This window comes from Pyrgilauda ruficollis, unplaced genomic scaffold, assembly GCF_017590135.1.
Source record: "Pyrgilauda ruficollis isolate IOZ18807 unplaced genomic scaffold, ASM1759013v1 scaffold16, whole genome shotgun sequence".
Lineage (NCBI taxonomy): Eukaryota > Metazoa > Chordata > Aves > Passeriformes > Passeridae > Pyrgilauda > Pyrgilauda ruficollis.
This window is the reverse complement of record NW_024514764.1, coordinates 14596080-14619309: the sequence shown is the minus strand read 5'-3', so window position 1 is coordinate 14619309 and position 23230 is coordinate 14596080. Positions and strand designations below refer to the sequence as shown.

The window sequence follows — 23230 nt, the reverse complement described above, 5'->3', positions numbered from 1 at the left end:
GGAAGGGGGCCGAGCCCCGCCCCTTAGGCAGGCCCCGCCCCGCGCGGCCCCGCCCCGCACACCGCGAGGCAGCACAGCCGTTCTCAACCCTACTGCTTTATTCAGTAACTGCTTGTCCTACACAAGTACAAACACAACATGGCCCGAAAGGATACAAAGTTATACAAAACAAACAAACAAAAAAAATCTGTATAGTACTGACTGTACAACAGGTGGTAAATTCTTTGCTTTTCCCTGCGTGAACCCCAGTTAATCCAGCCAGCATAATGGCTTCAAGCCTCCCTCTCTGCTTTGCAGTTTCCAAGGGGTTGGTGCTCAGTTGCTCATTTGGGATTTGTAAAAGCACTCACACTATTTCACTGTGGGCTGAGTAGGAAGTTTTTACCAATACGCTCAACGAAAAGGTGAAAGAAATCACTTAAGAGGGCAGCTACAGAACATTTCTTAGGCATTCCAACTTCTTCTCTACAGTGTCATGTTCACTGGGCTGGACCATTGTTTCTGTGGTGATTGCCTGGTGTCAGCATTACAGAAGAGCTTACTCTGCAGAAACTAACCATCCGGGGGAACTGGAATAAAGTAACAATTCTGAATTGAACTAAGTCTCAGGCAGGTCTGGGCTCCAGCTGCCCTGATAAAATCCTGTGCTGGCACCTGGAGATCAAGATATGTGGCTCACTGTCTTACTCACTAGGGTTCTGAACTAGCTCAAGATTTACATGCTGGTCTGTACAGCGTGCTAAACGTTTACAATCACCAAGCAGCAGCTGCTAACTGGAGAAAGAGAGGCTGAAACATCTTTCCCTCCCTCTGTCTGGAAAAGATGTTTCTTCAGCCTTTAAAATCAAAGCCATTTTTAAATAATTTCAATTCAATGCCAGGAATCCAGAAGCCTCACAGTAAAGGTTACTGGCCAGGAACTGGTGTTCTCTCCTCTTACATTGCCTTCACTGCCAGGATTATCTCTCATTCCTCCTCACCCAGACTCATTATAAAAAAAAGGTACAATATTCCATCTGATGGGATTTAAGTTAAAAAGTAAAAAGCTGTCCAGTCCTTTTGCTTTATCTTGAGGAGTTGGAGCTGGAGCGGCTGCGATGGCGCCTTCGCCCAGGAGACCGGGATCGGGATCGCCGGCGAACAGGGGACCTGCGCCGAGGAGAGCGGGACCTGGCAGGGCAGGAGAAAGTTTCCGTTAGGAGACAAGCAACAGGTTCAAGTAATTGGTCAGCTCAGCTACCAACTTTTTAAAAACACTTCCCTGCTTCCTGCCAAAATCGCTCACACACCATGGGAAAAGAGCTTGAGCAAAACACAGCTCCATAGAGGACACAGCAGGATTATTCTGGCTATCCTCGCTCTGCTTAAGGAATTGGAAAAAATGACTAATACCTGAACAACAGACAAGAAACTTATCTTCTTCCTCAAGGAAAATGAGCTCAGATACTACATCAGATCCTCCTTCACCTGAAGTCATCTTTGACTCCTGAAAGAGTGATATTCAGGGCAAGGATTTATCCAAATCCTTTCAAATTACAAGGAAGCTCCTTAGAGGAAGCTTACTCCAGAAGTAGCATAGCTTCAAGTTTCTCAGTACTACAACCAACAGTCACATCAGTACAGCTACTGCTATGACACAGAGGTTCCAGGCACAGCATACTAGCAGAGCTAACAGGACAGTTAAAGGTGGAGTAGAAAAGATAACAAAGGAGGCAAACCTGCATCTGTGAGATCTCAGCAAAAGGTATATTTAAAGGAGCACCAAGAAGCCCCCTGGATCCTCCTGGATCCTGTGCCACAGTAAGTACCACTCATTTTTAAACCTGTGGCTGAAAGCTGTTCAGTAATCAAATTACTACTGACAAGTAAGATATTTTGAAGACATGTAAACACCAAAGACTCAGAACTTACCTGGGCACAATCAGGCAGCTCCAAGTTGCACAACTGTCAGATCACACCTTGGGGCCAGTGTGCTCCACTCACCTGACACAGGACTGCTTTTTGGTCATGTGCCCATTCAGAAATAAGGGAGGGAAGTACAAGGGCTTCCAAAATACAAGAAGCTGGCACAGCCTGCCACAAGTGTTCTATCAGCCAAAGTCTGTTCCCACTTCATCTTGAAGCCTTTATGCAGAAGGCACTCAGGCTGGGAAGGATGACACCTTTCCCAGAGACTGTGCTCAGGGTGCAGACCAGAGCAGGCACCCTGGAGCTAACGAGTTAGGAACTGCAACCCAGGTTCAACCAATGCCCAAAATGAGTTACTGTCACTTGGCAGCAGAAAGCGGATTGTCCCCATGCCAAGTCTTTCAGCAATAACGAGTCGCTACTGAGAAAGAAAAGCCTTCTCCCAGCTCTCACCTCCTCCTCATGCGAGGGGGGGACCTGCGCCACATCGGCGGCGGTGGCAGCATCCTCCTGGGGGGGCTGAAGCGTCTGGGAGGTGGTCGAGGCCGCGGTGCCAGCACAGCTGTGGCTGTGATCTCCTGACCGTCAATCTGGCCTTTTTAGAGCATCACAGAAATAGGAAGTAAGTATTTTTCAACATTAACACATACACTTCATATTACTGCAACTCACTGCTTTGTCACAAGCAACTGAAGTGGGATCAGCCCACGGAGCTCCACACCCTGCTCAGGGGCTATTCTGACACACCTACTAGACTTCTTTATCTAATCCCACCAAACTGCAGCTCAGACGTAAACCTGGGAAGGTTTCCACAGAAGCTTAAAGTTGTTTTTTTCACTGCTTTGAAAAAAAGATTTAATAGTTCTGTGATTTCTTGGATCTGTCCAGAACCTCACAAAAGTCATTTGGGCTGAAAACTGACAGTACTTTACATCTGTTCACCAAAGACATCCCTATCACCTCTAACTCATTTTCTGATCAAATCCATCTACTCTGAAGCTTTTTTAAAGCTCACAGGCTCCTTGCAGGTCAGTACCTACCTCCATCCATGTGTTTCAGGGCTTTCTCAGCATCATCTGGGTTTTCAAACTCCACATAAGCATAACCTTTGGAGAGGTGTGGGTTTAGCCTGTCAACTGGCATGTCAATCATTTTAATCTTTCCGTAAGTGGAAAAAATTTCCATGATGTGATCCTGCAGAGAGAGACCGAGCCTTATGAATACAGAGCACTCACCAGCCAGGTCTGGCTGGCACAGAGCAGTAAATCCACAGCACATCATTTTTTCAGCAGCCTAAACGTTTTACCCCTGAAGACCTTTAAACTACATTCTAGCAAAGACAACTCAAGCCAGCCCGGCTCTCTGCAGATCCTTTATCAAGAACTGCCCAATATCCTTTATGCCTCCAAGGTAATTTCAGCTGTTGTCCCAAATTCTAACATTTTCTTCCGAGTAAAGCAGGATATAAGGTCTGGAATACTGACAAAACAGGCAGACTTCTTAGGCACTACAGTTTTTCAGAAGGCTTCATAGTATTTGACTCAGTAAAATCATATGAAAATTTTCCTCACTGATCAACCTGGACACAAAGAAACAATATCCAACAGCAACACCTTGGCAACTCCCTAGTAACCAAGGTTCAGAAAGCTTTGAAAGAGCAACTCACACATTCTCACAGAAGAACATGAATGCTTGACTGCAAGGGTACATGCCATTATTACCTTTGTCACATTTCTAGTGAGCCTTCCAACATGCACTTTTGTGGGTCTGGGTGATGGGCTCCGCCTCTTCCGCTCTTTTTCATCTCTCTTGGGTGGTTTGGACCTGATTTGGACAACAGTAAACATTTACAGTTTTCAGGGAACATGCACGACTTAACCAAAGCCAGTCATTATCACAAGATTAAAAATACCATTTTTATTGAAGGGCATCTTTGTCCTGAAGAAGTTACAGTGTTGGGGTGGTGGTGGGGGTGTTCCACTCAGAAACACCTCAGAACTTGCATTTGTCTTGTCTGCTTTTGCTTTCAAACCTTTTGAAATTTTAGAACTTTTTTTTTTTTGCAACTTTTCAACTTCACTGCAGCTAGGTAACAAACACAAAATCTAGCAAGCACTTCTATGAAGTTGTGGTCATAGATAAAGCATTTCCCAGTTGTAAACGCAAAAACATTCTTTGCCTCAAGAACTAAAGAGGCAAAATAAGGCCATAAAGATAACAGCATACCACAACCAGGCAAATGAACAGATTCAATAATTTGTGTTTCTGTATCTTCCACTCACTACAGAGATCCAAAAATGTAAACAAATCTTTTTAAAATTAGCTGCATATCACAATGCCTTTGCAGTTAAAAAAACCAACTGGAATGAAACTTCAATCTGTAAAATAAAAAAACTAACAAAACCAGTATGTAGAAAATTTATCTTTATGCTTCTTCCTAATCTTAAAGTCCATAAATTGAATGACACAAAAAACCCACACAGCCTTACGCAGATTTTTATCAGCCTTCATCGCCTTACACAAAGGAAAAACTGTACAGACATTAAGATACCTTAATTCCCCATGTTACCCTTACAGGAGCTTCCTCTGCCCTCCTTCCTATTTTACTTTTTATAAATAAGAATATAAATATACATATGTACACATATATGCTGGTTTTAGCCCTAACTTTTCTGTTAGTCATGGCTGTAGTTTACAGGAATTGAACAGCTTTACTCTGATCTAGACCCATGCTACTAAGGAAACACTGATTAAAACCGCCTCTAAAAAATGTAGTATTTAAAATTTTTAAACTATTAGAACTTAGGTTTTTAATCTCTGTTTCTACAGGGTGTATGTTGGATTCTAAGGAAACAGAGCACACACATTTAACAAAATTCACATCTCTAAGTTACAAAGAAAGCAAATGGTCTTCAGAGAACAATCTGTTCTGATCACAATCTTGCATTCTACATGGAATTAACGTGACATCTGGCAATTCCTAGAAGACAAATAAGACTCACTTGGAGCGGGACCGTCTCCTGTTGTCATGTCTCCGTCGAGAAGGACTGGGAGAGCCAGAAGAGCTGCTTGAACTGGAACTGCGCGAGGTGCTGGAGCTCCCAGAGCGGCTAGAGGCAGAAGAAGAGCTTGAGCCACTGCTAGAACCAGTGCTGGAACTGGACCCTGAGCTGGAAGTTGAGCTGGAACGGGATCTGTTTCAAGGGGGAGAAGAATAAAAATTAGTGGAATACCCAGAAAAACAATGGCTGAGAAACTTCTGACAATTAGAGAAACTGTGACTGAAACTCCACAGCTCACCAGAGAACCAAAGAAATTCATACCTAAAATATAAACCCTCTTAAGTCAGACAAAATCGCACAGTGACTAACACAACACAAGCTTTCAACAGGCCCAGGACTACCACAGGTAAAGCTACTGATTTCCGAACATGCTGTCATTATAACACTCCCATAAAAGTACCCACCTGGTACTGCTGCTCCCACTGGAGGCACTGCGTCTTTTACGTGTTTTGTCCCGACCACGATCCTTTTCACTCGATTCCTTAGCAGCTGCTTTGTCCTTGGACCGGTCCTTCGACTTCTCTTCTGACCTGTCCTTGCGCTTGGTTGGTGAGGGAGCCCTTTAACAACAAATTACAGAAAGCATTGCTTAATTAAAAAAAAACATAGACAACAAAAGCCCCACACCCAAATAAAGAACAGCACAGTAAAAAAAGCCACTGAACTTTGAATGTAACTCAGGATCACTGAAATTGTGGAGTTAAAGCATTAGGCAACTCCAGACACTTTAGAAAAAGTTCTAGCAAACTCTTCTTTTTCAATCCTGCTAACTCCTTTTCTCCTTCAGAGATATCCATAGCAGCAGAAGGGGCCCCTTGTCTCACATCTCACTTCTAACTACTGGGTTCAGAGAACCAGTTCTCTATTGGCTCTAGATCCAAAAGGAGACAGATTTAACACCTCTCTATTTACACTGAAATGCTGGGCACTAGCTGAGTTCTAGATGTTTACTGTATCCATCTGCTGCTTCCATCACAAAATCTGCAACATCTATAAACATGCAGCATTTTGATTATTCCATGGGGATTGTTTAAAACCTGCATTACAGACCTGCCTCTAACATTTTAATAACCTCTAAAGGAATGTGACACCCTCAACTACCAAAGAATTAAACATTCAGGGAATGAGCAGAAGTGCGTTGGAGCTGCCAGCCTTATCTGTAGCGGCACTGAATATGCACTGTAATGTGGGATGTTGGAAACATCTCCATCCCCACATGCATCACAGGCAAATTCAGTGAACAAGAAAAAAACTTCTCCAGCATCCAACAATCTTTTTGCTTCTGTGCTTCTGGTAAGCAATCACTTTATTCTCTGGATTGCAATTAAACGTATGGTTGGGAAGAGATTACTTCTGAACAGCCAAACTTGCTTAGCTGATTTTCAGCTTCACAGTTTTCCCTAATACACCAACTGCAAGAAACAACACAAATGAATATTCACAAACCTAGCTCCCTGCAGAAACCAAGAAACACCCATGGCCTTCCTGCATGGAGGACAGGAAACCCACACCACAGATGTGCCACTGGCAGAAGTTGCTGGGAAAGGAAATGTCTCCTCCCGCACCAGGAAGAAAGCAGACTGTCCCATGGGCGTTACAAAGGGAGCCAAGACAAGCAAACCTGTATGTCACTCAGCTGTAGGACAGTTCCATCCAGCTCTGTGCCTCTCCAGTGCAAGATCTGAGGGATGCAGTTCGCAAAGCCACTGCATGAGGCCAGCTGGGGAGTACAGAACAGACAGGCTCCTGGTTTCACAAGACCAGAAAACCTAAGATTTTCCTTTCATAAAATCACAGAATCACTGACTGGTTTGGGATGGTGTGAACCTTAAAATTCATCACTTTCCAAACCCCCAGCTATGGCCTTCTCTACAACAGGTTGCTACAACCTGGCCTTGAACACTTCCATGGGATGGGGGCTTCTCTGGGTATCCTGGGCCAGGACCTCACCACCCTCACAGGGAAGACTTTTTTTCTAATCTCTAATGTAAACCTGCCCTCTGTCAGTGGGAAGCCATTCCCCCTTCTCCCTGCACTCCAGGCCCTTGTAAAATGTCTGTCTCCATCTCTCTTATAGGTTCATTTCAGGTACTGGAAGGCTGCAATTAGGTCACCCCAGAGCTCATTTTTCTTCTTCTCAATATCCCATAGCCAGGTTTGGCTTATCTCTGCCTACACATCAGCTCCTCCTGCACTTGTGGACTATCAAAGTCACAATGTTATTGGCATACAAAACTATCTGTTACTGCTCAAGAGTCAGATCTGGTTCTACCCCTTCCGGGAGAAGGGAAGAGGAAACAGATAAAGACCAGCATGTTTGCTGTTACCCAGCCTGCTGCTGAGGCAGGACATAGAATCACAGAATCAATTACACTGGCACAGACCTCTGAGATCATCAAGTCCAACCTGTGACCCAACACCACCATGTCAACTAGACCAGAGCACTCAGTCTTTCTATAGACACCTCCAGGGATGGTGACTCCACAACCTCACTGGACATCCCTTTCCAGGGGCCCAATCGCCCTTTCTGTGAAGACATTCTTCCTAATGTCTGATTTAAACCTCCCCAGTGCATCTTAAGACTGTGTCCTCTTGTCCTGTTGCCCATTGCCTGGGAGAAGAGCCTGACCCCCACCTGGCTACATTCTCCTTTCAGGTTTCACTGCTTACTGCTCCTTGGGACAGGCACTTACCAGGCAGGTCAGCCACATGGCTTTGGAATGTCGTTCACCAAATGCTACATTTAAGCAGTCTCCAAACTAACCAGTGGTTTTAATCCTTTCTCAGGAATGCCATTGGCCAAACTCACTTTAGTTGGAAACCTCACCTACCTTGTGGGCATTTTCACCTGCACAAGTTCAGGCATTCACTGGAAAATGTGGAAAGAACAAATCACAGTCCTCACACAAGGCTAAACAACACTGCTTTTCTAAGCGACATGTTTCTTCCTTACAATCAAAAACCTCTCACTCTCTGAAAAACAGCTGGTTTAGGGGCATTCACCCCAAAACAGAAAGTCTAAAGAGCAATCGACACAAACCAAATGACCATCTCACACACGCTTCTGGCTTTGGAGACAGAATCTGCACACTCAGAGCAGCAGTTCTGCGGCAAAGGAAGCAAACTCGCTCGCCCTCAGGCCTCCCGTAAGGCTACAGGCGAGTCCTTTACTGACAGTTTACTCCAGGTCTTGAGCTGCAAAACGGCAGAACACCTGGTGTGTGGAGGGTTCGGCGCCCGGCACTTGTCTGCCCACTAGGGCAGCTCTGCGCCGGCGAAGCGCGGGGCAGCCAGATCCGCACGCCGTGGGTCCGGTAGAGCCCCGTGGGGCAGGGGCCCGCGAGATCAGCACAGCAACCCGGCCCTCGGGCCCGCACAACGCTCCTCCCGCAGGCCGGGCCGCGGCAGCGCCGACACCCGGGCCCGGTTCCCCGGCCGGCCCCGCCCCGGCCCTCCCGCCCCTGCCCTCCCCGCCTCCGGCCGCGGGAGGCCGCGGCTCCAAGGCCGCCCCCCCCGCCCCTGCCCTCCCCGCCTCCGGCCGCGGGAGGCCGCGGCTCCAAGGCCCCATCCCTGATCCTCGCGCCGCCACCGCCTCTCGGCGGCCCCAGCGCGCTCCCTCCGGCGCCCCGCGCGGCGGAGGGGCCGATCGTGCCGCGGCCTGGCCGGATGGACGCGGATGATGCAGCCCCCGCCCCGCACTCACATCTCCGGCGCCGCCGCCGCCGCTCCGCGCCCGTCGCGCGAGTTTGACGCGAGCGGGCGGGAAGGGTCAGCGCCGGCGCGCGGTGATGGCGTCATAGCGCGGGGCGGGACGGGCGGCAGGGCTTAAAGCGAACGGGAGCGGGCGGGGGAGGGTGCTGCTACCCCGGCGCTGGAATAAAGGTTCTGGTAAACCCTGCCCTGCACGTTAATGACAGTAGCGGCTGGGGCTTCAGCTCTGGGCTTTAAGAGCTTGACAACCCAGCAGGCTGCAGCCCCCACACGTGAGTTGTGGCCCGCCCTGTCTCAGGTGCAGGTTCACAGCAGACCGACTCTGGTCTGAGGGGTGGCGGTGCAGGGATGGCACTGCTGTGAGGGGATTTGCCCTCTCAACTCAGCAAGAAAATTGGGAAGAGGAGAATGAAAGACTTAAGATGGAGCACCACACAGTGGCATTTAATGTCGTGGGATGGATATCCTCTCTCTCTCTCTCTCTCTCCCTGCCAGATGTGTTGGCTGTGAACTTAAAAGGAGATTTGCCGCTGCAGACACTGAACCTCTGACCTTCTCACCACACTGGCTGCCTGACTTTTGACTTCAGAGGAACAAAGCCAGAAGTGTATTTGGACCCCATCCCTAATGTAGGGCCTTAAAAGAGACAGATCTTTCTGAGAAGCAGGTGTGCCGATCAGCTTATGTGTGTGGCCAGAGACGTGTCTGTTAAATTCCTAATGACGGAGTCTTCACCTCTTGAATGCAGTGGAAGGATATGTCCTGTCTACCTCCATCACAGGGCATGAGCAAGACCAGGGCAGGTGTCTGTAAATTCGTGTGTGGCAAGAAGAAAAACAGGCTTATTTTCTGTTCTGCTGCAAAACTAAGGGGTATTACATAAAACCTGGCATGGAACAGGTTAAGAAAACAAAGAAAGCCACAAAGAAAGCAAAAAGGAAGTTGTTCTGTCCACAGCATCTTGTCAAAGGGCAGATTTCTCACAGGCAATTTTGTAGTCTGCTAAAAGTTTACATGGGTTCAATGAGAAACTGCATTATGTCAAATGAGGACTATTAGTAGACTGTCGTGATGAGCTTAGAATTATGGAATCATTCAGGTTGGAAAAGTCCTCTAAGATCACTGAGTCTAATGCCAATGCCATTCCCACAGTGCTGCCAAGGCCACCACTAAACCACGTCCCCAGATGCCACATCTACATTTTTTGAACGCTTCCAGAGATGGTGATTCTGCCACTGTCCTGGGCAGCCTCTTCTAGTGCCTGACCACCCATTCTGCGAGGAGTATATCTCTACTATCTGTGGAAAACGAGGTTCACTTTCCTGGTAAAATTTAAAAAGTTTAATAAAAAGACAGTAGGAGACAGAAATAAAGGAAAGGGTTAAAATCATCCAAGAGCACACTTATCTTCGGAGAGACCTCTCAAATACCTTCTCCATTAAATCAGCCTGTTGCGTATTCACAGAATTTATGCATATTCATATTTCTCTATAAACTAGCTTACCTATTCCATTTCGCATGGTCCCTCCTTGGTCTTGGTTTTGAGAGTACGCGTGTTTCTTGGCTGTGGTTTTGGTCCGTTCTCTTTGTCACTTCCATGTTGGGCCTTGATCCATGCTTCCTTCAGACGGCAGATGCTGATAGTTGGCATATCAATAGCAGGATCCTCAGGACATGTTCACTGGATGTTATCCCGACTAAAGAGACAGCTCACTCTTAATGATATCAGCTACCACTACTACCATGTCTAAGTTTTTGTTAATAGCAGAAATAAAAGCAAAGTTATTTTAACATTGTACACGTAGCATTCATCTTAATATTTGTGAAAATACAACAATATAATATGTATTTATAACATATCCAAACGAAACCACCCCTGGTACAACTTGAGGCCACTTCCCCTTATCCTGTCCCGTGTTCGCTGGGAGCAGAGCCTAACCTGTCTGCACTCAGTGTTTAACATTTTTCTCTCTCAGTTATGGCAAAGCCATAAAGGCTAACTGATCCCAAAATCCTGCACGCCCTTATTCTCATAACAGCTATCATCTCTCCAGGGGTGGGCGGGTAAGGTCACTGACCCAGCAGAAAAGTAATACTACTGTAAAAGTTTGCTGGCAGCGGTTAGCTGAAGCAGGCTCGCGCAGGGCTGCGGCCGCAGGGCCAGCCCCAGGACGGGGTCCGGCGGCTCTGATCCGCTGCCAGGGGCTGCCAGCAGCTGGCAGGACTGAGCCTTTAAGCCAGGCGTGAACGAAGAGAGACGTTTTAACATCTCATTTGGGGGCACTAGCAGAGATGAGAGCAGCTCAGAGCACTGTCCGCTGCAGTTTCAGAGGCAATGGCCCCGCTGTGGCCCCTGCCCGCCGCCGGAGCACGGCTGGCACGGCAGCCACCATCCCCCGCAGGGACCGAGCTGGTGCTTCCAGGGCTGGAGGGGACCTGTGGGGACGGCAGCGCTGCCTCCTGTGAGGCTTCTCCTCCATGCTCTGGCACGGGTGTGACCAGCCACGCCAGGGCTGTGCTCCGGGACGGGACAGACGGGTCTGTGCCCTAAGGTGAAGCCGCTCCTGGCGGCCCTGCAGCGCCGCTGCCCCGAAAGGGTTACGAGAAGGGCTCCGCCCTTCCTGTACATCGGTGTCCGCTTGGGTGACCTTCCCGGCAGCCCTTGCTGGCTCTGCCCCAACCGAACAAAGACGACAGGAGGTTTTCAAACAGCCGCTTCCCTGAAAGTTGGCTGCGGTAGAGCTGGGCTGCGCTGGCTGCTCCCGGCCGCCGGAGAACGCGGCAGCGAGTTGGTGCCGTCGCCTGAGAGGACCCCGGCAGCCGTCGGGAGTCCCTGTACGTGGGTGCTCTGCCCATTTGCTTCCGTGCATTGAGCTCGTTTGGGTGCTGGGAGTGGCGTGGGGAAGGCTGAGAGGAACTGCCGGCAGTGGTGCGGGCACAGGGAAGGTGCAGCAGGACAGGGCTCCGGGCCCGCGGCCGTGCGGAGGCTGGTGCGGTGCTGATGTTCGGTGTCGGAGCTGGGAGTGGCATGCCCGATCTGAAGTGCTGTCCTCCAGCCGCCTCTTAAACTCAGGAGCCTGCCCAGCAATTTTCCAGCGAAGTGTAGATTCCTTTAGATACTGCCCATGTGTTGGTGGACGAGCAGGAGGTGAAATAACAGAGCTGTGTGAGCGCTGCTTTTGGCTCATACTTCAGTGCTTTTTTTGTCCCTTCCCTCGTGCATTCCCAGGCTTCTGCTGAGGACAGGCCACTTACAGCCACCTCCGCAGGTGAGCTGCTCTGCTCCGCTGCCCGTGGGTTGGGGCTGATTGTCGCTAAACGCTGCCTGAGGCTGAGCGCGCTTGTCCCGTGTGCTGCGCCGACTTGCAACTTGCTTCATTTGTCCTTCCTATTAATTGGCTTTGGGTTCTGGTGGCAACTACAGAGAGCTCTCCTTGAGGCCCCGGAGATCCAGGTGATCAGCGGGTCATTCTGCCCGCAGCAACACTGGCATTCCTTTATCACGGCGAGGTGTGAGCCCCCTGTAGCCGGCATTGCTTAGCATTCGTGGGGATTGCACTGCAGCACGAGCTCAGCCCACAGCCTCCGGGTGCTGCTGTTTTCCCTGTGCTGCGAGGTCTTTGGCCTGCCTCCTGTTCAGTCTGTCACTCCTGCACTTCTGTGAGAGTAGGGTAGGTGCGTGTGTGGCTCCAGAGGATACAGTCTCTGTTGCTTCCTTAGAGGAATTGCAGGGTGGGGCATTTGTCTTCTGAGGACTTGGAAACTTTTCATCCAAATGTGTAGAAACAGCCTTAGTTGTCATTGCAGGGAGTTGAGAGAGTTTCCAATGGCTGCTTCCAGTTGTTGAGTAGCTACATAGATTTGGAACAACAAAAATAGGACATTTTGGCATTTCTCTCTAATCTACAGAAGGGTGTGAATTTAGCAATTTAGTTGAAATACTTACAGGTCTGTTAAGTATCTGCCATAGTTTCTGAACAACTGGCCCTCTCTTGAGCTCTAAGGCTATTCTTGCAGTGCACACTGGTAGCTAGGCCACGAACAGGTTTAGGACTTCATGACTGTCTGCCTCTGGATGTGTCAGTGCATACATTTGTATATTTCAGGGCTTTTAGCTTAAAAACTGTGCCTTGATGCTCATTCTCCTGCAACACTCTTCTGTCCTGATGCTGTTGGAATATACCTGCTCAATGCTAAACTTAGGCAAACGTCCTGGTTTCACCACAAGGAATAAATAGTATGTTACGTTTTGCAGTGATTTATTTGTTTGCTCTTAAGGCACGTGAAAGATTAGAAATTCAAGGTGTGCTTGTGGTGCAGCCAGTGCAGCTCTCTCTGCTGGAAGGGCTGTGTCTGTGGAGAGCAGTGACTGCAAGTACCTAATGCTTTCCAGAGAGGCACAGGTAAAGGCAGGACAGTGAGACACTTGCCATTTATTGTTCTTGTCTGAATACTAAAGTTCACTTGATGAATTTGTTCAGTGTGAGGGCAAAGATAGATTTTGGAGCCAGAATGTGAAATCTAGCCTGCTCCTCTCCCACAGGCCACTAGATGCTCTGTGAAAGCATCTTGTTCCTTCAAGCTGTGGTTCCACAGTTCTTAATATCATGTTTGGATGCTCCAAATAATTTCTTAATACGTACCTAACCTTTACCAGACACAGCATCACAACCATGCTGAGTTTGTCACACCAGGTAAAAATGTTGAGGGTGACCTCTGGGTTTTGGGCTGTGGGAGAGTTGATCCAGTGCAAAGCCTTTTGTTCAAGGCTATCAGTGTGATTTTATACAGTGTCTCTGCTCTGTGGTGTATGGCCTGGGACCCATTCACCAATAAGGGAGGATTTTCCAGTATTCCCGATACTGTTCCCTTTCTCCCCTCAAAGGTGAGGTAACAGTACTAATAACACTAACACAGTGTTGTTACCCTGTGATCCCAAACATCCCAACACACTTTATCTTTCCACCATATCTCTATACCCTGTTCCCCAATGAGCTCCAGGCTGCAGTAGCATTGTCTGAGGCAAGGGCAAACTTTGTGTACCATTGTACTCAAAAAAATATTTTTTTTTTTGCAACCCCCAAAACTGTTTAAAAAACCTTGTGGAGATCCAGCTTTCTTCAGTGTTCCCATTCTGAAAATCTTAAAGTAGAACCATAAATTTTTATGTTTTCCATGTTAGGATCTGATTTTTAAAGTGTGGCCAGGCAGTGGTAGCTCCTCAACTGCTCTGAAAGCACAGCTGTTGTCAGAGCAGGTGACAGAGCAAACCGAGCTATGGGCTCTAAACAGCTCACTTCAAATCCTGGGCCAGACCCAACCCTTTCTCTCTGCCATTCTGATGTCTCAAGTGCAACTTGATTAAAATCTTCTTCTGAGGTTATCCCTTCAGAGGGGAGCCAGCATGCCTCAGGTAGCAGCAGCACTGTCTAAATTCATCTGACCCATCACCTTTTGATAAAACCTGTAACAGAGCTGCTCCTTCACCAGTTTTACAAAGAAAGGGTCAGGTACACAGGTAAGGTGGGATGCTGCGTGCTGTTAGATAATGTTATTGCTTCCATAAGGCTTGGCAAATCCCACAGAACAGTGGCACTGAGTAAAATTGTAGCCTAGGAGAAATGACCATTTTCCCCTGGCACAGATCTTTCTGCATTGGCAACATTTCAGCATTGGACACCTAACACCATTCATCTTTTTCTGGGCTAAGTTCCACTGAACCACCTTGGGCAGCTCATTGCTGTTCTTGGGGCTGTCCTGTGCAGGGCCAGGAGTTGGACTCAGTGATCCTTGTGGGTCGCTTCCAACTCGGGGTGTCCTGTGATTCTGTGAGCCTTTTCTGATTACCTGTCTCCGCAGAGCTACGACTTCCCAGTCTGTCCCTACTGCAGTGAAACTGTTCTCTGCATCAATAGCAAAGAATTATCCATGTCCCTTCCGAGCTGTGCCAGGCAGGCGCTGGACCAGGACTCGGAGGGCAGGAAGCCCAGTGGAGGATTGTCCTCCCCATGGACACATGACTGTGTTCAGAGCACAGTTCTCTGCAGGGTGAGGATTTGGGCATCCCTAGCAGACTCACTCCTTCCACAATTCCTTTGCTCTACTTGATATATTTCTTGCTGTCTGAATCTATATCTGAATCCCATAAACCAGCACTGTCTTCCCTGTCTCCCTTCTGGGAGATGTTTATAATAATTATTTTCCCTTCCAAGCTGATGCAGAGTGAAAAAGGACTTGTCTTGCCAGGTTTTGCAGCAGCTATTCAGAACACTACAGGAAAGCAAGAAAACTAAACAAGATGAATGAGTGTCCCTCCCCAGCTGCTTGCAGCTGCTCCAGGCTGTGCTGGGGGGTCTGAGAAGGAGGTCTGGAAATCAGACACAAAGGAAAGTGTGGGCAAGAGAACCTTGTCGAGCTGTTCGTAATCACAAGGCCCAGATCTGACAGATTTGGCTTGTGTCTTTTTACAAGGTCCATGAGGATGGATCCCCTTTTGGCAACACTGAATCGATTGTGAATGGTAACTGTTTGCCATGTCTTGGTAAACCGGCCTTGCACTGTACAAAGAGCATTGAAAGGAAAGAGACATAGCCACATCCAACTTTGTTCTTCATGATCTGACATGGACCTTCTTAGGGCAGGAGTATTTGCACTGTGTGGCACAGCAAGCCCTTAAGCTCAACATGCTTTGGGATGTTAACAACATAAAGTGTCTGTTTTCAATTGCTGAGACCAGACAATGAGCTGGATCTTCTTGCTCTGCATCTTCATGCTCCCTGTGGGTCACAGCTTTTGCTTCTCTCCTTCCTCCTCTTCATTCACATCTGTTCTCAGTATCAGCAGTTTGTCTCTCTGGTGAAACCTGTTGCTGCACCTCTGTTCTTGCTGCCTCCTGACTTTGCTGCTGCTGAAATAGTGGATGGGATCTTGTTGCTCTGATTAGGGCCATCTGTACATACATGCCTCCATGTCTTCGAGGCTGTTCCATCTCGTGGGCCAGGCTGGCCACAGGTTTGATGCAGCTGAAACAGCCATTGAGAAAACACAGCCCCAGGGTAGCACAGTGACCTTTGCCATGTCTGTTGAAGGATTAACTCTTCCTTGCTTCACCTCAGCACGAATTCTAGAAGCAGCTTTGCTTGTACCTCCCTAGGATAAAAACTGCCTGAGTCCAAGAGCAGTTGTGAGACAAAAGGGAGAAGTTAATCTTCCCAGACATGAGCCAGCTCCACGGTCACACAGCTAATGTTTTGCTCTTGGGGAATTTGGCATTCAAAGCCAGGTAATCAGCCAGAAGAACTGTGGGAGAGACAGGTGCAGTGGCTGGGGTGGATGTGTGTGCAGGCAGGTGAGGGAGCTCTACCCCAAGGACGTGCAGGAGGGACACTGGGGAGATCCTCTCTCTCAGGTTCACCTTCTGGAGTGGGGGCTTGCACAAGCACAGCAACAGGTTGTGCAGAGGAAGAGCTTGCTTGGCTTAAGGCTAGTGGTTACATCACTTGGGTTGCAGGAAGACTGAATTCATGCTCTTCCTCTTTTTTAGACCTTAAATCCACTCTGCTCTGAAAGGAAGTCTGGAGCATGCTGTCTTCTTTCTCCTCCTCTCTTGAGGCTGTTTCATTTTGTATGTAGTATTATCTGGGCCAGAGCGTATGGGAACTAAGGAAACAATCCTGGTGATGGGAAGGCTGCTCCAGGCTCTAGGCTGTGTTTCTGTGGCTATAGCTGCATGCAGAGTTATGGAATAGAGCGTTATCAGCAGTAATACTGGGGTAAAGGGCCTTCCTCAGCTACAACTAAGTACATAAAGACCTCAGACATTGCAAGCATTCAGCAGCAGCTGAAGAAAGGGTGGCTAATCTGAAATTTGGACAGACACCTAAATTGGCAGGCTGGAGTAAAATTCCTGTTGCAGGTGTGGTGGTGTAGCAAGACAAATGTGTATGTCCAGCTGGCTGTGTGAGGTCTCAGAAGCCAACCCACTAAAGGGAAAAACTTGTAGCCTGTGGTGCTGCATGACAGCCCTCTCTGATTGGAACTAAGTAAACTGAGTGATCTAGTCACCACATCTTCCCCCAGGGATCCTCATCCCACTGCAAAACACAAGGGGTGTGGCAGGAAGACACTTTCATACCATGAAAAGCCATTGCAGCTTGCAGGGGAAAAATCTGTGGCTGCTGAATCTGGGTTTGCCAAAGGACTTGCAGCTGTGGCTGGAACACAGTGTGACAGCCAGGGAAGCAGAGGCAAGCAGGATTTCAGAACAGGGGACTTCTATTGCCCACACTCAGCTCATGGCACCCGGTCTTTGCATGGAAATGGCAGCCAAGCCAATTTTGTGGTGCTACTCTATTTTAGAAATAGCAGCAGTTGAGTCAGTCCAGATGAGACTGTTTCAGGATTTTCTGGAGGAGATGAACCCTCTCTGTGTTCCTGATATCCACAGAAATGGAAAGCATTAGATGCAGAGGGTGAGCTCCCACAATTGCTGTGAATTTTCTTACACAAATGTGCTCCTTTTTCCTATCCTCCTGCAAAACCAGCACTGGAATTAACTTTTCCCAAGTGGTGTAAGAAACCATTATAGGAACCATGTCACTTCCAGCCTGGCCGTGGAAAGCAAAGGGAACCTCATCAGTTACAGGTCTAGGAAAATCCTTGAATCTTTCCCTCTCATTGAACTGATTTTTGTTTTTCCTTGTGCAAAAATTATTGGAGAGTAACAAACACCTTGAAGGCCAGGTGAGTGTAAAGATCTCATCTCTATTGTGAATGTGTAAGTTGATAAGGTGTGTGCATTGCACAGGCTGCAGCTCCCTGAGGAAAATACCCTCTGGAGAGGGAGAAAGAGGAGAACGTGATTGACTCAGTCTGGAAATGGGGAGCACATTTAGTACAGGAAAACTGTGAGTTTGCAGCAAGACCTGATAAATAAAGTTATAAGCAGAGATGGAGCCAGACCAGGCTGTTGCAAGGGCTGACTGTGGGATCTTATGAGTTGGCCTTCCAGTAGTTGAAGGGAGCTTACAAGGAGCATGAAGAGATACTTTTTACAAGGGCATCTGGAAATAGGACAAGGGAGAATGGCTTCAAGCTGTCAGAGAGTAGGTTTAGATGAAATATTAGGAAGAAAGTCTTCCCTGTGAGGGTGGTGAGGCCCTGGCACAGGTTGCCCAGAGAAGCTGTGGCTGCCCCTGGAAGTGTTCAAGGCCAGGTTGGACAGGGCTTGTATGAACCTGAGATGGTGGAAGGTGTCCCTGTCCATGGCAGGGAGTGGAACAAGATGGGTTTTAAGGTCCCTTTCCATCCAAAGCATTCTGGTTTCCTCAAATCAGGAGAGAGAATGAGGTGCTGGAGTGAGTCCAGAGAATGACAGTGAAGCTGGGGAAGGATCTAGAGGGTAAATCTTATGAGGAATGCGTGAGGGAGCTGGGGTTGTTTAGCCTGGAGAAAAGGAGGCTCAGGGGTAACCTTATGACTCTGTACAACTACCTGAAAGGCTTCTTCTCCCAGTGAACTAGTGACAGGACAAGGACATAGCTTCAGGCTGAGCCAGGGGAGGAGTCATCACGGGAGGTTGGACATCAGGAAAAATTTCTAATTTCTTCACAGGAAGGGTTGTCAGGCATTGGAATAGGCTGCCCAGGGACATGTGGAGTCACCATCCCTGGAGGTGTTTAAGAAAAGACTGGATGTGGCACTTAGTGCCGTGGTCTAATTGGCAGGGTGTTGATCAGTCAAAGGTTGCACTCAGAGGTCTTTTCCAACCTAGCTGATTTCTGTGATTCTGTGATCTTGGAGGAAGTTGCTGTAATACTGTATTTTATGGAATAGACTCATGTTGCTTTCACTGGTAACCCTTTTGCCATACCTGACAGGGGTGGAGTAGCTGTTGTGCACTTTGTCTGCCCTCAAGGTGTAAGTGAGCAGGGTTGGAGCTGGTTTTTGACCTGCACTTATGCCTGCACTTGCTGCTTGCATCTCCTGCTCAGCTGCTGGATTCTGACCCCCAGCCTGTTTTGCAGCGTGTTCTCTGAAATGGCTTTTCAGGTCTTGGTCTACCTCTGATCAGTAAATAGATTTTTTTTTTTTAAAGCCCTCCTGCAGAGGCAAATGCTGTTCTTGAAGGATAAGGAGCTTGGGTGAAGCCTTGAGCATTGATGGTATCTCCAGGGAGCTGCTGTCCATATCCTTGCCCTGAAGCCATCCTGGCCAAACTCCTCATCCTGCTGCTCCTCCAACAAATGGAGGGTTCTGAGGGAACACTGTGAATTGGGAATGCTGAACTTATGTGGGATTAGTGGAGCAGGGATGGTCTGTGCCTCCGATGAACTTTCCCCAAGCCCAGGAAAGCAGGGCAGGGCGGTGGGATCTCAGTCGAGGGCTGGGGAAGGGCTGAAGGGGATGAGCAGGAGGGATTTGGGACATGGGTCTGGTACACAGAGAGCAACACCTTCAGTGGAGAAGAAGCTGGAGGAGATGCAGTGTGGAGTTGGTGCTCCTCCAGGGTGCTCTCCTCATCTTCCCTGTGGAGGCTGGGTGAAGGCTGCAGCCATGGCTGTTGCCTTTCCTGGCATTTATGTAAATTATATGTTTCTGTCACCAGCTGCTCGGATACTCCAGTCCTCTGGCTGGAGACACTGTGGGAGGAGGGCAGAGTATATTGCCAGAGCTCAAACTCCTCACGCGTGCAGCTTTAAGGTGGTGGTCTCCTTGGAGCATCTTCCTTTGATGTGGGGAAGGTTGAGAATTTCTGACCTTTTGCTCTTGCTCTGCAATTGTACTGTCCGCATCCAAGGACGTGTGTTTTCCAATACCCACATACCCACTGCCCCAGCTCTTCTCTACAAGGTCCCTAATGCACACAAGCAGGGCACGAGGTGGCCTCTAGACATAAACAGAGCTGGATCAAAGTAGAGCCTACATCTTTGCAGCTAATGTGTCTTTCTTTTGCCATGGAACAAGTAAGATGCAGAGGGCCAAAACTCTATCAAATTGACTCAATTTCTCCCTGAGGCTGATGTCCAATAGTCTTTGTGCCTTCTTGGCCAACATAACACATTATTGTCTTTTTTAAGATCCACATGTACCTTGGGGCGTGTGGTTTGGAAAAAGTTCCTATATCACATCTGCTTGGCAGCAGCCATTTGAGGTAGTCTCTAATTGGAAGCGTTTTGCTGCCTTCTGCGAATTCCTGGAAGATATTTATTTTGGTGAAGTGAAAACTAAAAGTATGTCCTTTAGGGAGCAGCTGAAGCACTGAGGGTCCAAGAAATGCTGCAGATTAAGGAATTTGGTAGAAAGTGGAAAATACTCTCCACCATAGTTGTGCAGACACATACATGTGCATGTATAGACATATATAAGGTATATCCCTGTGTGGTACAGGCATGTACCTGGTGTGAGAGAGGAAGCACAGGAAGTGCAGCCATTATATTTATAGCTGTGCCTTCTTTACAAGTGCATCAGTGATTGCATTTGCTTCTCCCAAAGGTACAGGACGGTGTCCTCCCCAGACCCAAGGGCAGGCTCTGCAGCACCAGCAGTTCCCACGTGGAGTTTCTACAGTTCTGCTTGCCGTGACCTTTTGGGCCACCAGGGAGACACAGTGGAGTCCTGCCAGCCTCGTGCGATGACCCATCACTTGCCAGGACTCTCTCCAGGCTTCCTGAGACACTGAGTTGCTGCTTCTGATTCCTCACTGCTGCTGGCAGGGTGGGATTGATATCCAGTTCAGGACACTGGGAAGAGCCAAGCCCATCACCATCCTCTGTGCCCTTGGCAGACTGGGGGACCAAGCTGGACCCCTCTCTCTAAAGGGGCTCCACGTGAGCGAGGGACAGGCGTGGGGCTGTCCATATTCACTCTGGTGGGAAGAGCCACCTCCTTCACCCTTTCCACCTGGGAACTGTGTCACTGCTGGGGATGGCACCACATGGACTCAGAGCAAGGACCAGGAGCCTGGCAGCAAGGCACTAGCTGAGCCTGAGCACCATCACGGGGCATAGAGCTGCCTGGGGGGTGCCAGCATCCCCACCACGGATGCACTCCGGGGATGTAGGTGCCGGGCACAGGAGGAGTCCCGGCAGCAATGGGCCGGCTGGATGACCATGCCAAGAGGAGGATCGTGGAGCTGCGCAGGGCTGGGCTGAGCTTCCGCAAGATCAAGAAGGTGCTGGAGCTGGATGACATCCGGGTGACGCCGCAGGCCGTGTACCTCTTCCTCAAGAGGAAGAGTGTGGAGCCGGGGTCAGTGGCACCTGGCTGGGATGGGGACCAGCCCTGGCCCCCGCTGCAGGGGCATGAGGCTGAGCCCCCCAGGCTGCTGGGCACCCAGCACCCTGCACTGCCCACCGGGGATCCTATGGGCAGCCAGGCGCCCTGCAGTGCTGGCAGCCAGGACACCAAGGAAGGCATCCAGATTGTCAGTGTGGCCTCACTCCGCAAGGACGGTGGGCAGCTTGGGGACACTGTGGCTACGGGGCTGGCCCCTGGAAATGGTAAGGCCTGGCTCCACTGGGGTTTACCATGGCCACTTCCTGGCACTGGTGGGCTCATGAAAGGGCCCCATTCCCCACTGGAGACCCCCCAAGGATCTCCTTTTGAGGTGTTTCTCTCTCTGTTGTTGCAGGTGATGACAGCTCCTCAGGCACAGCCCTGGCTCCAGGGACTGCTCTGGGGGGCCTTGCCCCCCTGCCCCAGCCACTGCCCAGCCGAGGGCAGCTGGTCATGCCTCCCACCCAGAACTCAGCCCTGATGGTGAAAAAGAAGACAGTGGACAGGGCTATCCTCTTGCAGAAAAAGGTAGGATGGCAGAATGGGAGAGTCCATCTGCTCCAGCCAGGAGCTGCTGCCACCAGGCCAGCCCTGCACAGAACCCTGCTGCATCTACACCATGTCGTGGGGCAGGCTTCTGGGGGTGAAAGGCTCCCAGAGTACCCCCAGCCTCTACTAGCTGCACTCCCCAGCAGTGCTAACCCTGACACTTGGCAAATATATCTGGGAAGCCCCTCTGGGTGGGGGGGAGGCCATGCGCCCACCCGCCTCCAGCCAGCACTCGCTGCTGGCCATGGAGATGCCAGTCACGCCAGGCCTGGCCTCCAACTGGCAGCTCACAAACCTCTTTTTGAGGCTTGGTGTCAGTACCATCTCAGGAGGTTCTTCCAGCCACCCAAGGCTATAAATCAAAATCCAGGATATGTTGTTTCTGTCCCTGCAGAGAGCAAACACAAGCCTGGCATCAGCTTGGGCAGCCCCACTGCCGTTCAGCGGCACTCACCCAGGATGGATCAGCATGTGCTAACAACATGGTGCACCAGGGGCTGCAGGGGAGCAGCAGCTTAAGGGCTGGGTGGGGCTGAAGCGCAGCACACGGTGAGGTCTAGAGGTCTGCAGCGAGGTGACGCCTTTCTCTGAGAGCTCTTCTCTGAGCCTTGTAGCTAAGTGCAGAATTAATCCCTTGTTAAATTTGCCATTGAACGTGCAGCTGGTAATATTTCACATTCCCTTCTCTCCTGCCTCCCACTATTCCAGGTCAAAGATGCCAGCACTCAGACTGCCTTGCCAAACTCTGTGGATCCAGAAAATCGCAGCCTTGCTTGGGACGGACCAGTGCCCCCAGCTGCTCCCAGCTGCCCTGCCATCACCGAGAAGCTGGATGCTGTACAGATGGAGGTGCAGAAGCTGAGCCAGGCCCTGCATGCGGTGCTGGAGCGGCAGTGCCGCCTGGAACGCCAGCAGGAGCACCAGCAGCGGCTGCAGCAGGAGGTGCTGATGACACTGCAGCAGCTCAGCTCCACCATGAGCCACGGCGCTGTGCCAGCCACCCAGTCCTGCGGCCCCTTCAGCAGCATGGCCGAGCCCTCACCCAGCATGCCAAACTTCAGCCAGTTCAAGATGGAGCTGATGTGAGCCCCCACAAGGCCTGTGTGCGGCAGCAGTACTGTGCTAGTGGAAGAACTGTCTCTCAGAGGCTGCCAAGGATTACATGCAGCACCCAGCAGAACGTCCCTGGTGCCTCATGTTCCCAGCCCTGCTGACTGGAAGGGACTGCCTGGCACAAGAGGCTGGACAGTGGAAGACTGAGGCCTTGCTCCTCCTGTGCTGCTGATCCTGTGGCACTGGAGCTGACTGGGGCCCATGGACCTCAGCAGAAGGCAGTTGCCTGCAAGGAGAAGATGCAGCTAACGTGGACACAGAAGGGAGGTGGGACTCCAAGGATACAGGAAGCTTCCTTCCCATGAGGGTCAATGCCATGAAGATCAATCTTGCCCTCCCCTCCACAGAAGCTTGTTCAGTAAAAATGTGTTTATGCCATGGTTCAGAATCAGTGTGGGATCAGTATCTGCCTATTCCCTACCCCTCACCCCAGCCCGTGAGCAGGCTGGATCTGTCTGGGTCACTATCACCATTCATGGAACTGCACAGGGTGCAGAAACCCATGAGGTGAGACCAGCGCTCCACACATGATGATGTTGGGGCCTGGTATCAGCCGCTGCACCATTAGGGATAGATCAGACTTGTAGGAAACAATCTTTTACTGAGCAGAT

General features: G+C 49.6%; 3 protein-coding genes across 3 annotated transcripts in view; 1 reads left to right on the top strand and 2 right to left on the bottom strand.

Annotated features, from left to right (window-relative positions):
* Positions 1–76: 76 nt before the first annotated feature.
* RNPS1 (RNA binding protein with serine rich domain 1) lies at positions 77–8768 on the bottom strand. Its single transcript, XM_041462298.1, has 7 exons — positions 8674–8768; positions 5375–5530; positions 4911–5102; positions 3630–3732; positions 2949–3102; positions 2362–2503; positions 77–1170 (listed from the first exon to the last, which is right to left on the bottom strand). The coding sequence occupies exons 1-7, from the start codon at positions 8766–8768 to the stop codon at positions 1065–1067; spliced, it is 948 nt and encodes a 315-aa protein (XP_041318232.1). The 3' UTR covers positions 77–1064.
* Positions 8769–10046: 1278 nt separating this feature from the next.
* On the top strand, positions 10047–22999 carry LOC121350838. Its single transcript, XM_041462551.1, has 4 exons — positions 10047–11516; positions 20175–21181; positions 21313–21485; positions 22215–22999. The coding sequence occupies exons 2-4, from the start codon at positions 20773–20775 to the stop codon at positions 22590–22592; spliced, it is 960 nt and encodes a 319-aa protein (XP_041318485.1). The 5' UTR covers positions 10047–11516; positions 20175–20772; the 3' UTR covers positions 22593–22999.
* The window catches only part of AMDHD2 (amidohydrolase domain containing 2), a 58653-nt gene continuing 46946 nt past the window's right edge, over positions 11524–23230 (bottom strand). Inside the window, exon 9 of the mRNA XM_041462540.1 lies at positions 11524–12532. The gene's annotated coding sequence lies outside the window, so the exon portion shown is untranslated. The remainder of the gene's footprint in view (positions 12533–23230) is intronic.

Coding starts and splice junctions, on each gene's coding strand:
- LOC121350838 (XM_041462551.1), top strand. CDS start 20,773: ATGGGCCGGCTGGATGACCATGCCAAGAGGAGGATCGTGGAGCTGCGC. Junction 21,182..21,312: donor GGGGCTGGCCCCTGGAAATG/GTAAGGCCTGGC, acceptor CTGTTGTTGCAG/GTGATGACAGCTCCTCAGGC. Junction 21,486..22,214: donor CTATCCTCTTGCAGAAAAAG/GTAGGATGGCAG, acceptor CCACTATTCCAG/GTCAAAGATGCCAGCACTCA.
- RNPS1 (XM_041462298.1), bottom strand. CDS start 8,768: ATGACGCCATCACCGCGCGCCGGCGCTGACCCTTCCCGCCCGCTCGCG. Junction 5,103..5,374: donor AGTGGGAGCAGCAGTACCAG/GTGGGTACTTTT, acceptor CCCTTGAAACAG/ATCCCGTTCCAGCTCAACTT. Junction 1,171..2,361: donor CCCCCTCGCATGAGGAGGAG/GTGAGAGCTGGG, acceptor CTGCCCTGCCAG/GTCCCGCTCTCCTCGGCGCA.